The sequence below is a fragment of the Rhinolophus sinicus genome, chromosome X (assembly GCF_036562045.2).
Source record: "Rhinolophus sinicus isolate RSC01 chromosome X, ASM3656204v1, whole genome shotgun sequence".
Classification (NCBI taxonomy): Eukaryota; Metazoa; Chordata; class Mammalia; order Chiroptera; family Rhinolophidae; genus Rhinolophus; species Rhinolophus sinicus.
Window position 1 is genome coordinate 46,136,356 of NC_133768.1, and position 16,843 is coordinate 46,153,198.

At 38.1% G+C, this 16,843-nt stretch overlaps 1 protein-coding gene across 1 annotated transcript in view; it reads left to right on the forward strand.

The window, feature by feature from the left end:
• Nucleotides 1–16,843, forward strand: part of LOC109436875 (vascular endothelial growth factor receptor kdr-like) — a 315,706-nt gene that overhangs the window by 258,812 nt on the left and 40,051 nt on the right. The window contains exons 26-28 of the mRNA XM_074323230.1: nucleotides 1,424–1,523; nucleotides 3,010–3,115; nucleotides 6,259–6,365. Coding sequence (XP_074179331.1) covers nucleotides 1,424–1,523; nucleotides 3,010–3,115; nucleotides 6,259–6,365 — 313 coding nt within the window. The remainder of the gene's footprint in view (nucleotides 1–1,423; nucleotides 1,524–3,009; nucleotides 3,116–6,258; nucleotides 6,366–16,843) is intronic.

Below are 16,843 nucleotides of genomic sequence, written 5' to 3' on the forward strand. Positions count from 1 at the left end.
TAGTATGTTACAAGTTACCTTGAGTTAAGTAACAGATGAGGTTTCTATTGTTTAGCTAACTTGAAAAAAACTAAAAACTTGAAACCAAAGTTGTGTCTTTCTCCAAATATTAAGTGTATACAGTTTGATAGTTCATCATTCTTATTAGTCTTACTCTAGGTTTCATCTTTGGGTTGTTGTTTTTTTGTTTGTTTGTTTTTTGTTTGTTTGTTTTTTGGTTTGTTTGTTTGTTTTTTGTTGTTCTTATTTGTTGATGTTTTCCTTCTAACTCCAATTTTCTATTTTAAACACCTGTAAGCCATTTTAAACACTTTTGGAGATTTAGGTGGGGTACAAATGACTTACACTAAAAAGTTTTTATAGATACTCATTGTTTAAATGAAATTTTAACAATATTGACACCGTCTTGAATCTTAAAGACCTAGCAAATGTATTGTAGTTTTCAGAACTATTGAATAGAAGCAACCAAATAAGAGTCATGACTTTTGAAATGTAGCCTACCCATGCACAGACATAGGCGTTCAAAGAGACTTGTGCTTTAATATTTTGTAATCTCTTAATCTACTTTAAACTGTGATTTGAACTTGGGAAATGTACTTTTCCTTTACCATAAAACATATTTGTAATTAAAATTTCCATTTATCAACTTGAAATTTACTCTCAGGCCTTATTTCTCTTTCGAGTTTGGATGCCACCAAGACTAAATTTCCCAAGTTTGAGACAGATGTCCACACTGGCTGGAAATCTGCTTCCTTGTTGCTCTTGAGACCTGGACTACAATAGAATGTGATAGGTTAAAGTATGCTATGAAAGGGCATTCAGAGACTGCAAAAGCAGATATTGTTTGATTAAAAACAAAATTACCCATCTTATATTGAAAGGTGGGTTACCTCATACACTGTTGGTGGGAATGCAGACTGGTGCGGCCGTTATGGAAGGCAGTGTGGAGGTTCCTCAAAAAATTACGAATAGAATTACCATATGACCCAGCAATCCCTCTCCTGGGTATTTGTACACGTGAAATCTATGTAATTTTACTAACAATTGTCACCCCAATAAATTTAATAAAAAAAAAAAAGAAAGAAAGAAAGGTGGGTTACATTCCAGCAAATTACAGGGAAATGGCTGAATATATTATTTAAAGGCATGAAATTGTTGCCAAGTCAATGGAAAGTCATCAGTAGGTTTTTAAAACCCCTACCTTCATCTCAAAACACTTTATAAATATGGTTTCTGGGAGAATCATTTATGTCAGGTCTCTGAATTGCCAAGGTAGATGGAAGTCTTATGTCATATGCTCTATGTAGATCTGGAGCTGTTTGTCCCTCCTCAAAATTCTCTTTAGGTCTCTGCCTTATACGATCTTGATGGGTTGTTTATCTCATGAGAATGAATGGGATATATGTTTTTTCTTATATCCCAGGTGCCTCACCATACCCAGGAGTGCAAATCGATGAAGATTTCTGCCGTCAGCTGAAGGAGGGAACACGAATGAGAGCTCCTGAGTATTCCACTCCTGAAATGTAAGTTATTCTTCAGGCTAAGGGGCATCAGACAAAATTAATTTGGATAAAAGAGTCAAAGTAAACATAACAGATAATAGAAGATAATACATGAAATTTTATTCAATGCCAAGGCACTTCTTTTGCACTTCTCAAATGTACACATATTCCTCAGAGTTATTGCGGGTTTAGTTCAAGACCCTCACAATAAAGTTAATATTGCAGTAATGCAAGTCACACATTTTTTTTTGTTTCCCAGTGCATATAAAATTTATGTTTACACTAAGCTGTAGTGTGTTAAGTGTGTGATAACATTATATCTAAAAAAGCAATGTACGTACCTTAATTAAAAATATGTTATTGCTAAAAAATGCTAACCATTAACAGATTTCAGCAAGTTGTAATCTTTTTCTGTTGGAGTATCTTGCCTTGATGTTGATGAAAATGCAATATCTGTGAGGTGAAAGGCAAAATAAATTGATGTATGCCTGTCATAATTGAAAAATGATCTAAGAATCTAGAAATACAAATTTCATGTGAAGATGCATATACTGACATTTTTCATCAAATTCATAAGTTGTAGAAGGTATTCATGTATTAGATGTAACCATAGCACTGGCTAGGTCCCTTCTAGCCTTAGATTCTATACTTACATGTTTATTTTTCAAAACTTTGAATAAAAATTACCATCCAGAATCTTGAGTTCCCAGAACAGCCTCTCTTGGGCTTCTGGCAGAGATATGGTGACACACGTTACACCAAACTGGAGCCAAGTTCTTGGGATCTCTTACTGGATCACTAATTGAATCTACACAATTACAACAGGTGCTAAAAGCAGATTTGAAGACCTGTAACATCACAGAGATGTATAGATAAGTTAATGGCTTCCAATTGTTTTAATCAACAGCAATTCCAGCAAAACTGTATTTACTACTTAGTTGATGGCTTATTGGCCTAAGTCATTGGAAAGAACAGGTTTGGATTCCAGTGTTGCTGCTTAAAATCTAAAAATGATGGCATTTTTACACCATTTTATAAAGATGTATAAAGATATTTGAAGATCAAACTCCAATTATATAAGCTTCTAGATCATGAGGAGAGCCTAAAGTCCAAGAGTATTTGAAGCCACTTGGCCTCATGACAAATGTAGCAATCTCCCCATCCACATCATTCTTGTACTGCCAAAGGAGTTTGGCAACAAACCTAAATGCTAAGTTGTTCTCCTTAAGTTATGGCTTTCTAAATATTCAGGGGTTATAAGTGGACTAATTAAGGTTGATTACATGCATACAGACCTGCAACAAGTGGGCATGAAGGGGACATAGGAGTAATGAACAGGTACGGACCAAGCAAACTTTTCAGAAACCTCATTCTACGACCATAGCAGAGAATATGGGTTGAGGGGTAACTGTGAAGATATGATTTGAGGTGTCACCCATAGGAAAAGTTAGAGAATCAATGTGAATGGGGAATGGAGACTTTCTTGGCATTTTTTTTCAATCTTCAGCTACCAGACTATGCTTGATTGCTGGCACAGTGTGTACACCCTGAGACCCAACTTCTCTGACCTGGTTGGGCGTCTTGGAGATCTCCTTCAGGCCAGTGTTCAACAGGTATCCATTACTTTTATTCTATCATTCAGCATCTTTTTAGTGTTGTGTACTAAGTCACAGTTTTTGGAGCTGTGAACACTGTAATGCCAATATTCAGTGCTCAGGGAGCTCATAATCTAGCCTGTGGGAATGTGAGGAAAATACTTATAATAGGAAAAGTAAAATGGGAAAACAAAGAAAATAATAAGCCCCCAAAGAGGGTACATGTGATTAGAGACATCTCAGTTCTTCATTAAAATATTTGTTGATCATCTTGTCTGTGCCAAGTAGTACACTGGGCACTGTTGATGTAAAGATAAAAAGACATGGCCTCTGCTCTCAAGCAACACACAATCTGGTAGAGAAGACAAATAAGAAAACCAAGGCTTGTAGCAGAGTATGATGATTACCAGGAAGAAGGGATATAAGAATCTTGAGAGATGAGCAGAAGTTAAACTATTAGAAAAGAGCAAGAAGGATTCAAAGCAGAGGGAACAGCATTTTCTTTTTTTTTACTCCCTTCATTTACTTCATGAGTATCTGTTATGTAGCAAAACACAAAGACAAAAATGTCACACCATACTCTCAAGCTTACAGCCTAGTAAATATACAATGTATGTCTAATAATCCAAAATTTAGATTAGTATTCATTTTCTTTGATAACCAGTGTTAGAGTTTTTAAAAGTAAAACTTGGAGAGAACCTAAAATGGAAAAATTCAGAGAGTGAAATAAGTTATTTTTTCCAGTGTTACAAATGTCAACCTTAGTTCTGAAAACAGCCTTGAGGTATTTTGAGGAAGATATCCAATTTCTCACTATTAAGTACCATGTTAAGTGAAGATTTTTTTGTAGATGTTCTTTATCATGTTGAGGATGCCCTCTTCTATTCCAAATTTGCTGAGAGTTTTTATTATGAAAAAACTGTTGGATTTTGTCAAATACTTTTTCTATATCAACTGATAAGATCAGATAGTTTTTCTTTTTTAGCCTTTTGATATGGTGGACAGTACATTGATTGATTTTCCAGTGTTGAACCAATATTTCATATCTGAAATAAATCCCACTTGAGATTTTATATAGATATAGATATAGATGATATTGATATAGATATAGATATAGATATAGATTCCATTGTATACATGTACCACAATTTCTTTATCCAATTGTCTATTGATGGGCAATTGGGCTGCTTCCATATCTTGGCTATCGTAAATAATGCTGCAATTAACATAAGGGTGCATACAGTGTTTTGGATTTATATACCTCAACAAAACTGGAGGAGAAAAGGGACCAATGAAGCGTTCTTCTTTTTTATTCAGTTTCAGGTGTACAAAACAATGTAACAGTTAGACATTTCACCCCTCACAAAGTGATAATCCCCCTCCCCCAGTCTATTGTCCCTCTGACAGCATATGTATCTATTGCAATTCCATTGTGTCTATTCCCTATGCTGTACTCCATAGCCCATGACTATATATAAAATTGTCATTATACACAGATGACATGATACTATATAGAGAGAAACCCAAAGACTCCACCAAAAAAACTATTAGAACTGATAAATTAATTTAGTAAAGTAGCAGGATACAAAATTAACATTCAGAAATCAGTTGAATTTGTATACACCAATAATAAACTATCAGAAAGAGAAATGAAGAAAACAATCCCATTTACAATTGCTTAAAAAATGATAAAATACTTAGGAATAAATTTTACCAAAAAAGTAAAAGACCTGTGCTCAGAAAATTATTAGACACTGAAGAGAAAGCAAAGAAGATACAAATAAATGGGAGCACATACCATGCTCATGGATAGTGTGTTTTGGTTTTGGGTTTGTTTTTTTTAACCATGGATACCTACAACAGCAAACAATCCACCTCTAATATTCAAAGTAATTTATTAATTCAGGTATTTACAAGCTACTTACATTGCTTTATAGCACTAAGTATGCAAGTTGAGGCAGGAAGTAGCTTTTGGAGCTGTATGGCTAAATGAGTTTCTCAGCATGTAAACTTGGTACATGTATGACTCTGGGAAAGTCATGTCCCCAGCTCTTTTAAGGCTCAGGTTTCTGAACTGGAAACATATAAAATGAGGAAATTGAGTGGTCTCCATCCTCCCCCTCTCCCTTACTTTCTAGAATCTGAAGCTATACAGCACTTGATTGTGATGATTTTCTTAATACTGGAGTAGTGTGCTGTCTATTTCTCAGCAGTGAGATCCAAAGCAGCACTTTGAATTCCATTTTTGCTGTATCAGATTCAGAGCAGGTAAAATACACAAGGCAGGATTGTTGCTTAGACTCAGGACTGTGAACAGGGAGAGGACAGGGAAAAAACAGGTAAATTACAGGTCATGTTGTAAACTGAGACATTTATGGAAAAGCCCATCACCTTCCCACATGACCATGATTTAAAAAATGACAATACACAGTAATTAAGAAAAATTATCTGGAACAGAATCCTTTCCTTACACTTGTTAACTTTCTGACCTTGGGCGTATTACTTAACCTCCCTATGCATCTGCAAAATTGGGTACTAATAGTACCTTTCTTCATAAGATGTGATCAGTAAATGCAAAAAAGTAGATCTAAAGCACTTATTACAGAAGCCGGTACGTAGTAAGCAGTGCTTAATGCTAACCATATTTAATCATGTTTCGAATTTGGTTATTAGATAATGGATTACATAGAAAGCTAAGGGTTAGATGATGTAATCAGACAACTCTAAGGGCGATGAATAGCAGGAAAACCTGTGTTTTAATGGGGAAACTATCGCCAACACTGCGAGACTTGTTAAGCTCAAATTTGCCCTACCTTCATCCCATGGAGGATTATTTACTTAATAAGAGAGAGGGTAGAGGAAATTAAGAAGGAAGAAGGGAAAATCCCTTATAAAACATTTTTTATAAAGAACATTGTATCCATAAGTTTGTAAATACATCTTTATTAATCCATCTCTATGGCACAAAAGATGTGGCTGAGAGCTAAACTTTTTAAGCAGGTTTTTAAGGTAAATAAAAAAGTAGAGCAAACTTCTGAATTGTCCAATAAAGGCCAACAGCTCTTCTTATATAGCCAGATGCCACCAGGAAAGGAAATCACAAATTCAAATTAACATATCTGTCCCTTGGGGATGATAGACATGTCTGTTTTCTCATGCAGGATGGCAAAGACTACATACCCCTCAATGGCACTGGTGGAACACCCACATTCGTGGCCCTGGATCCTGTACAAGAAACCATAAGCAATAACATCACCATGGAGGCCAGGTGAGGTCCAGTAGCTTCTGCTTCTTTGAGGTGATGGTTTAGAAAACTATTAACAAGCATAGTTGTCTAGAATCAGTAATTGTTTGGAAGGGGTGAGAAATTATATTTTTCTCTTCCCAGTCTGAGTTCTGAACCAACTGAAACATAAATGATAGTGCCAATTTAAGGTCTTCCTTCCAGCTTTATTGTTAAAATAAACTAGATTAGAGAATTGGTTTACAGGTGCAACCAGATGGACTTGTTAGCAGTCTCCTGGATTAGATTTACCCAAAATTGCAGGGCTTCTCCTCCGGGAGAATACACTCTTTGCAAGGAAGGAAGTCCTAAAAAGAGGGAGGACTTGAGAAGAGCATGACAATTACTTCTGCTCACCAATCTGATAACTCACTTTCCATCTCACAGTTGGGGCGAGGTGTTTGAAAGATTGGGGAGGAGTGTGACTTTTACAGGTTGTCCTCCACATGAAAATGAGAGATGTTAAGAATAAGTGTTACTGCCAAAAGGGAGCTATAAGAATAGTAGTTAGAGAGAGGCCCAAGGACAAATGAGGGTAAATAAGTACAATTCAATCGACCGAGGTGAACAATGAACACTTATTAAATAACTTTGTTTTCAACATTAGTGTTAGGCACATTTATGTTCAATAAGGCCGCTCAAAACAACTGACAAGCTACTAGGGAGATAAGACATGCACAGTAATGAACAAGTCTAGGGAGTTTTGTCAAGGGAGCAGAAATAAGTTATATGAATTGTCTTTTTAATTACAGTTGACACTCAATATTATGTTAGTTTCAGGTTTACAGCATAGTGGTTAGACATTTATATAACTTACAAAGTTATCCCTCAATAAGACTTGTACTCACCTGGCACCATACATACTTGTTACAATATTATTGACTATATTCCCTGTGCTGTACTTTACATCCCCATGACTATTTTATAACTGCCAATTGGTAGGGATTAAGTCTTGTGGGAGTTCAGAAAACAGAGAAATCAGCATAGTCATCAAACAGAGTAACCATTTACAGTTGTGTAATTTGTGTAAGACACAAGATACTCAACTCAGGGGGCAAATGGGGACTGAATCCAGCTCATGTTCTGCTTAACAATCCCTATGCCCTGACACAGCTCTGTCTGCCTAGAGGAAGAGATATCTTTCACAGATTTGCTTTACTATTCATTAAAAGTCAGGTTGAGGATTCCATCAAAAGGTGGTAACTGTTACTTAATCTACACAAAATCTAGGTGGTCTTGGCCTCAGGGGAAGATTCCTAGAGGAGCTGAGACTTAGAGTGAGCCCACGAAGGGTGAGCAGCATTTACACAGTAGTTCCTCATATCCTATCTTATGGTTGAAAATTTGTGTGATTCCAATGATATTGTGCTGGACCTAGGTGTACTATACAGCCCCATTACTAATCATATAAATCGTTTCTAAAGGGATTCATTTGCCAAAGTATCCCATATTTTAGACATCACCTGGTTCAGTCAAGTCTAGCCTATTTTGCATTTGATTGGTTGACATTTCTTTCTAACACTTTAAGCATTTAATGAAGGATACAAGTCACAGTGTTCTACAGAGAGAGGACAATCATGGAGTTGTCCCAGCTGGAGTGTTAAGGAATAGATAGCACAGTCCTTTAGATTCCACCTTTCTCTTAAGAATGGAGAGCCAAAGATATGAGGGTCAGAATTTTCCAGTCCGTCTGGAGAAACACTGAGAATTGAGCTCCAGTCTATGAGGCCTTGTCCAGTAGTTTATTCAACACCCCCTCTTATTGTTCAACCACTGGCTGGGCCTATTATTTTCAACACTATGATTTAATAATGAGGAGGAAAAGAATGCCTTCTCCACTTAGAGATTTTTCTTTAGGAGAGCTACATGATGAAAGTCTTGGAGAGAAGGGAATTCATTTTATAAAGCCAGCCCAGTCCTCAATATGGGGTCATTGGGTCAGTGAAGCTGCTTCAGGACAGAATTCCTCTCTGGAAACAACAAGGACACTGACATAAAAAATGCGCATCCTGGAAGCATTCCTTTTTTATTGCCATCTAGAGTAAGTCACCTATAAGATGACATAGGAAAATCCACCCACTGTTTGCCTATGAAGATCAGTAATTAGACAGCTATCCACAAACAAAAACAGTTCTGCGAGCAAACTGGAGTCCACTTCAGAAACTTCAGCAACATAATGGAAGAAAAAAACTGGAGAATAACAAAAAGGAAAACAAATCAGCTTTATTTTGCCTGCATCATCCCATTTCCCAAGCCAGTATTTCTCAGTGCCTAGATGGAACTCCCCACCTAGAAAAAATTTTCCTCACTGGGAAATAGACAGTGGGGTGAATGTCCCAATTCCCCAGTTTTTGAAGGCATTATACCCAGGACTGGCTTCAGTTTCACCCCACCCAGAGACTACTAACAAAACTAGATGTATAGGAATAAGGAAGAAAAACAATGGCTGCCAATATCAGCCATGCAATAGGAGTTACCATGGTACTCAGTCTCAGTAGATGTTACCACTAAAGAAACCAAAAGCCAGTACAGCTACTGTGGACCCCCTGCAGATTTTACCAGTTTTCACATCATACATATATACATTGGCAAAATACCAGCTGCCTGAATACCTTCCAGCTCCCTCTTCCCCAGACCCTGTACCCCCACAAGATACAGGGTCTCCATTGGCAGCTAGCCCAGCCCTCTGAAGCTGCATGAGTATAAGACCTCATCCTATACACCTGTACAGAAGTGTATCCTCATCCTATACATCCTATACACTACTAATGTGCACACACTTGCAGTTAGCCCCTTCAGCTGTGCACCTGTATGCCACTGGCCTGCTGCTGGTCATCTATCTCCATTGACATGTGCCTTGGGGAGATCATACAGTAACAAGAGGGATCAGGGACCCTGCAGCTATTCGAGGGCTTAGGTCCAGTCGTGTCTCATATCACTGGCTGGCACCAAGGGGCTCACCTACAGCTATCTGTTCCAGGTATGTACATGTATGCCCAAGGCCTGACTCTCAACACTGGTCTCCATTGACATGTATCCATGGTGAGACCCAGCAGCCATGGTAGAGCATGCCAACAGTCAGGGCCCCTTCAGTGGCCAGTGTACTTGCATTTACACAGGGGAGAGAAGAAATATGGATATCCACATTTATGAAGCTAATAAGTCACTTCAAAATTTCAACCCAAAATTATCTCTAAGACACATTATAATAAAACTGTCTAAAATCAAAGACAGAGAAGTGGTATCATCAAGGTAGTGACATAGGTCATTCCTGAATATGCTTTCCGTCACAAGAGCAACCAACAACTATTTATAAACAAAACAATTCCCTTGAGAGAATCCTAGAACACAGAAGTGTGGCTGAAGCATCCTCCTGCACCACAGATATCAAGACAAGCTGCATTAGAAGGGTAAGAGGAATGGCTACACAATGACTGCATTGGCCCTCACCATGCCAGAGCATCACCAAGCAGAGAGGTCTTTCCTGAACCTACGGTGTTTCCACTGGGAAAAGAGAGCCTAGGGGAACATCCAGGCCCCTGCCCTCCCCCCACACAAACACCACTGTGGATGTTTGTGGAAGCCACTGCTCTGGTCTTAGGAAATGGGAATTGTAAGGGAATCAGTGGGGCTCAACCACTGGGAACATGACTGTGATGGAGAAGAGAGGAGTGTCTTGCAACAACCAGCACTTGGGTCTTAGAAGACTGAGGTTCTACCTGCAGAGCCCAAGTAGTAGACCCAAGCAACAGCTTTGCTCATCTGCAGAAGCAAGATGGTGATGCAGTCCAACGCAGGAGCTCTGTTGGGTGCAGGTCTACTTGATTTGTTTTATTGGACATGGAATCTTGTCTGTTTATACCCAGGCAGGGTAGCTGAGTCATAGGTGCACATGCTATGGAGAGTGGCTTCCAGCACCATCTGACCAGAAGAGCTGGCCAGAAAATCTGAAAGCTTTGTAACTCAGCAGTGCTCTAGCCAACAGGCAAGCAGGCAGAACTGATGGCCCCCAGGCAAAGCAAATACTGGGAAACAAGTATTCACCTGCTACGCCCAGGCAGAAGACTTAATTCATTGCTTCATCCACTACTAAGTGTAGCTCCCAGCCCCTCCTGACCAGATATTCTGTTCAAGAAAATATGGGCGTGACGTCATAAAAAATGGCAGCATGAGGTGAGCTTCTTGAAATCGTCCCTGGAATTTACAACAAAGTGAACAACTATAACTCCACAAAGGACTTCCTGTGCAGCAGACAGGCAAGATTAACAGGTGTACTACTGAAATCACATAAAGGTGGGCAAATTGCGCGAGTAGGGAAGGAGGGAAGGGAGAAGTGCTGAGCCTGGGCACTGCGGGCAGAGAACGCAGACCTAACTCAGTGCTCTGAGCTCGCTGCATTCCAGAACTACAAGAGCTGCAGGAGAGCGAAGAGCTCGGACTACTTGTGCTCCACATGTGGCCCACCCGGCTGAGTGGAAAGCATATAAGACGGCTGAAGCCAAGACTCACGGAAAAGACATCGGAGAAAAGACTGAGGAAAGAAGCCTGAAAACGGTGGTTTAAGCCCTCACTGCCAAGCAGATAATCGAAGAGTTAGGCAATGAGACCAGCCGCACCATCTCTAACCTTCCAGAGCTCCCGGCCACCCACCTGCCCAGTGCTAGAAGCGGAACACTAGCACTGTCAGATCAGAAGAACAGAATATTTGCAGTTCTCAGAACTGTGGTCTGCAGACACAGACTTGTAGCACAACAAGTTCCGGCAAAGGAGAGGGAGCTGTGGAAGCAGGACCAGCTGTGGTGGTGGTAGCCGCCATTGCTCTGGGCCACCTCTCACAACTCACCCACCCCTGTCCCCACGTATCTGGGCAGATTCCTGCAGGAGTAAACAGAACTGCTGAAACACACTGGCTCTGATCTGGTGCAGGAAGAGCTTTGGAATTTCAAAAGCTTTCCACATGCCAACAGGGACGGCGCCCTGTGATTCAGGCAAACTGTTAACAGAGGAAAAGCCCGCCTTCCAGGGAATCCCCCCATTGTGTGAGAAGCTGGAATAGTGCAGAGAAAACAACACTACAGTGTGAGAGAAAAAAAAAAGGGCTGCAGTCAGAGGGAAAATAAAACATTCTACCAACACGTACTGGAAAACAAAAGAAAGACTTCCTCCTATCTACCTGTTGCAGAACCCACTCCTGAAGATGTCTAGAAAGAGAAATAATAAATCATTAATTGCCATTGATAACCAAGGCAACAAGACAGCTCAGAAAGAAAGTGAAATGTATCAAGAAAATTAAGTTAAAGATATGAAAATATGTGATTTAAATGACAGAGAATTCAAGATTGCAGTTCTGAAAAAACTCTACAATATGCAAGAAAACACAGAAAGGCAGTATAATGAACTCATAAACGCAATCAGAGAACAACATGAGCATTTTACCAAAGAGATTGAAATTTTGAAAAAGAACCAAATAGAATTCCTGGAGATTAAGAACTCAATAGAAGAAATTGAGAATGAAACAGCCAGCTTAGGAAGTAGAGTTGACCAGATGGAGGAAAGAATCGGTGACATCGAAGATAGAAACCTGGAAATGATACAGAAGGAAGAAGAAAGAGACTTGAGACTTAAAAGAAATGAAAGAACTCGACAAGAACTTTCAGACTCCATCAGAAAGAGCAAAATAAGAATAATGGGCATACCAGACAGAGAAGAAAGAGAGAAGGGAACAGAGAGTATATTCAAAAAAATAGTCGACGAGAACTCTCCAAACTTGTGGACAGAACTGGATCTTTGAATCCAAGAAGCAAATGGAACACCCAATTACCTCAACCCCAATAGATCTTCTCCAAAGCACATAGTATTGAAGCTGTCAAAAATCAACGACCGGGAAAGAATCCTCAAGACAGCCAGGGAAAAGAAGACAATGACATACAAAGGAAAGTCCATTAGATTATCATCAGATTTCTCAGCAGAAACTCTAGAAGCCAGGAGGGAGTAGAACCAAATATTCAAACTATTGAAAGAGAGAAATTATGAGCCAAGAATAATATATCCAGCAAAGATATCCTTTAGATATGAAGGAGGAATAAAGACTTTTGCAGACATGCAGAAGCTCAGGGAATTTTCTAATACACGACCTGCAGTACAAGAAATACTAAAGGAGGCAATTCGACCACCATCAACAGGGACAATTTGTGGCAACCAAAACATAAAAAGGGGGAGAGTAAAGGCCTGCACTGGAACATGGGAATGGAGAAAGTAAGCATGCAGAAGAAAATGGAATAATCTAAATATCAAAATTTCTTGTATATAAACTTAAGGGTAAACACTCAAAAAAAAACCAGAAATGAAATACATACTGTAATAAAAGAAGAAACAGAGGGAAACATCATAGAATACCACCACACAGAAATAATAGACAACAACAAAAAGGCAAAGAAACAATGGAGACACAGCCTTACCAGAAAATTAAAGATAGAATGACAGGAAATCCTCACATATCAATAATCACCCTAAATGTAAATGGACTGAACTCACCAATAAAAAGGCACAGAGTAGCAGATTGGATCAAAAAACTAAACCCAACCATATGCTGTCTCCAAGAGACACATCTCAGCTACAAGGACAAGCATTGACTCAAACTGAAAGGGTGGAAATTGACACTCCAAGCAAATAGCATCCAGAGAAAATCAGGTGTACCCATACTGATATCAGATGAAACAGACTTTAGGGTGAAAAAGATAACAAGAGACAAAGATGGACATTTCATAATGGTAAAGGGGACTATACAACAAGAAGACATAACAGTCATCAAATTTATGCCCCCAATCAGGGAGAACCGAAATATACCAAGCAACTACTAACAGAACTAAAGGGAGAAATTGACCAAAACACAATTTTACTTGGGGACTTAAATACATCATTGACAGCTATGGATAGATCATCCAAGCAGAAAATAAAGAAAGAAATATCAGCCCTAAATGACACATTAGGTGAAGTGGACATAATTGACATATATAGAGCACTTCATCCTAAAACATCAGACTATACATTTTTTGTAGTGTACATGGAACATTCTCAAGGATAGACCATATATTGAGACATAAAGTCAGCCTCAGCAAATTTAAGAAGACTGAAATCATACCAAGCATATTCTCTGATCACAAGGCTTTGAAATTGGATATCAACTGCAAAAAGAAAGCTGCAAAAAACACAAATACATGCAGATTAAACAACATACATTTAAAGAATTACCGGGTCAAAGAAGAAATTAGAGGAGAGATCAAAAGATACATAGAAACAAATGAGAATGAAAATACATCCTACCAAAATTTTTGGGATGCAGCAAAAGCAGTTTTAAGAGGGAAGTTTATCTCATTACAGGCCTATCTCAAGAAACAAGAAAACTCCCAAATAAATAGCCTCATGTTATACCTTAAAGAACTAGAAAAAGAAGAACAAGTGAAACCCAAGGTCAGCAGAAGAAAGGAAATAACAAAAATTAGAGCAGAACTATGAACTAGAGAACAAAAAGACAATAGAAAAAATTGATGTGACAAAGAGCTGGTTCTTTGAAAAGATTAATAAAATTGACAAACACTTCGCTAGACTCACTAAGATAACAAGAGAAAGCACACAAATAAACGAAATCAGAAATGAAAGAGGGGAAGTTATCATGGATGCCAAAGAAATACAAAGGATCAGAATACTATGGATGACTATATACCACCAAATTCAAAAACCTAGAAGAAATGGACAAGTTCTTAGAAACATATAGCCCTCTTAGGCTGAATCATAAAGAATGGAAAATCTAAATAGACCTATCACAAGTTAGGAAATACAATCAGTCATCCAAAACCTTCCCAAAAGCAAAGTCCAGGATCAGATGGCTTCACTAGTGAATTCTACCAAACCTCCAAAGAGGATCTAATACCTGTCCTACTTAAACTCTTCCATAAATTGAAGAAGAGACAGTATTTGTAACTCATTTTATGAGGCCAACATTACCCTATACCAAAACCTGGTAAGGATAACACAAAAAAAGAATACTACAGACCATTTCTCTGATGAATACAGATGCAAAACCCTAAACAAAATTCTACCAAATCGAATCCAATGCTACATTAAAAAGTTTATTCATCACGAACAAGTGGGGTACATCCCAGGGGCACAAGGATGGCTCAACATACTCAAATCCATCAATGGGATACATCAGATACACAAAATAAAATACAAAAATCATATGATTATATTAATTGATTCAGAAAAAGTGTTTGACAAGTACAGCATCCATTTATGATTAAAACACGTAATAAAGTAGGTATAGAAGGAATATACTTTAACATAATGAAGGCCATATTTGACAAACCCTCAGCTAATATCATAATTAATGGGGGAAAACTGAAGCCCTTTGCTCTACGTTCGGGAACACAACAGGGCTGTCCCCTGTCATCTCTGCTTTTCACCATAGAGTTGGAAGTCCTTGCAAGAGCAACCAGGTAAGAGATAGAAATAAAAGGCATCCAAATTGGTATGAAGAAGTTAAATTTTCCCTATTTTCCGATCATATGATGCTCTATATAGAAACTCTGAAGACTACATGAAAAAGCTGTTAGAAACAAGAAACGAATACAGAAACAATAAACAAATTGATTTTGCCGGCTACAAAATCAATGTACAAAAAGTCCATTGCATTCCTATATACTAACAATCAAATCTCAGAAAAATATATAAAAGAAAAACAATTCCTTTTGGTATTGCAACTAAAAGAATAAAATACCTAGGAATAAACTTAACCAAGGATGTGAAAGACCTATATGATGAAATGGTAAGACATTTTTTAAAGAAACTGAAGAAAACACAAAGAAATGGAAAGACGTTCCGTGCTCATGGATTGGAAGAATTAACATAGTTAAAATGTCCATGTTACCGAAAGCAATATACAGATTTAATGCAATTCCCATCAAAATCCCAAGGGCATTTTTAAAAGAAATGGAACAGAAAAAATCATCAGATTTGTATGGAACCATAAAAGACCCCAAATAGCCAAAGCGATCCTAAGAAAAACGAATAATGCTGGAGGTATCACAGCTTGTATTACAGGGCAAGAATAATCAAAACAGCATGGTATTGGGAAAAAACACACACAGACCAATGGAATAGAATTGAGAACATACAAATAAACCCACATAAATATGGACTGAAAATTTTTGACAAAGAACCAAAAAAACATGCAATGGAGAAAAGACAGCCTCTTAAATCAATGGTGCTGGCAGAATTGGAAAGCCACATGAAAAGAATGAAACTGGGCTTCTATCTGTCACCATGTACCAAAATTAATTCAAAATGGATCAAAGACTTAAGCAGAAGACCTGAAACAATAAACTGCATAGAAGAAAACATAGGTACTAAACTTATGGACCTTGGGTTCGCATTTTATGAATTTGACTCCAAAGGCAATGGAAGTAAAAGCTCAAATAAATGAATGGGACTATATCAAAATTAAAAGCTTTTGCACAGTGAAAGTAACCATCAACAAAATAAAAAGGCAACAAACTTAAAGGGAGAAGATTTTTGCAAACAGTGCCTTTGATAAGGGGCTAATATCCAAAATACACAAGGAACGCATACAACTCAAACAAAAAGACAAACAACCCAATTAAAAAATAAGCAGAGGACCTGAATAGACATTTCTCCAAAGAGGACATGCAAATGGCCAATAGATGTATAAAAAATGCTCAAAATCACTAATCATCAGAGAAATGCAAATAAAAACCACAATGAGATATCACCTACCCCAGTTAGAATGGCTATCGTCAACAAGACAAATAGTAACAAGTGTTGGAGAGGCTGTGGAGGAAAAGGATCCCTTATACACTGTTGGTGGGAATGCAGACTTGTGCAACCACTATGGAAGGTGTTGTAGAGGTTCCTCAAAAAATTAAGAATGGAATTATCATATGACCCAGCAATCTCTCTCCTGGGGAAGTCCAAAAGACCTGAAAACATTTATACATAAAGACACGTATGCTCCAATGTTCATTGCAACTTTATTTACGGTGGCCAAGACATGGAAACAACCAAAATGTCCTTCGTTAGATGAATGGATAAAGAAGTTGTGGTATATGTACACAATGAATACTATTCGGTGGTAAGAAAAAATGAAATAAGACCATTTGTGACAACATGGATGGATCTTGAGATTATAATGCTAAGCGAAATAAGTCAGACTGGAAAAGCAGAGAACTATATGATTTCACTGATATGTGGTATATAAACCAAAAACAACAAAAGAACAAGACAAACAAATGAGAAACAAAAACTGAAAGACACAGACAATAGTTTAGTGGTTATGAAAGGGTAAGGGGGGAGGGGAGTGGTAGATGAGGGTAAAGGGGATCAAATATATGGTGATGGAAGGGGAACTGACTCTGGGTGGTGTACACACAATGTGATTTATAGATGAT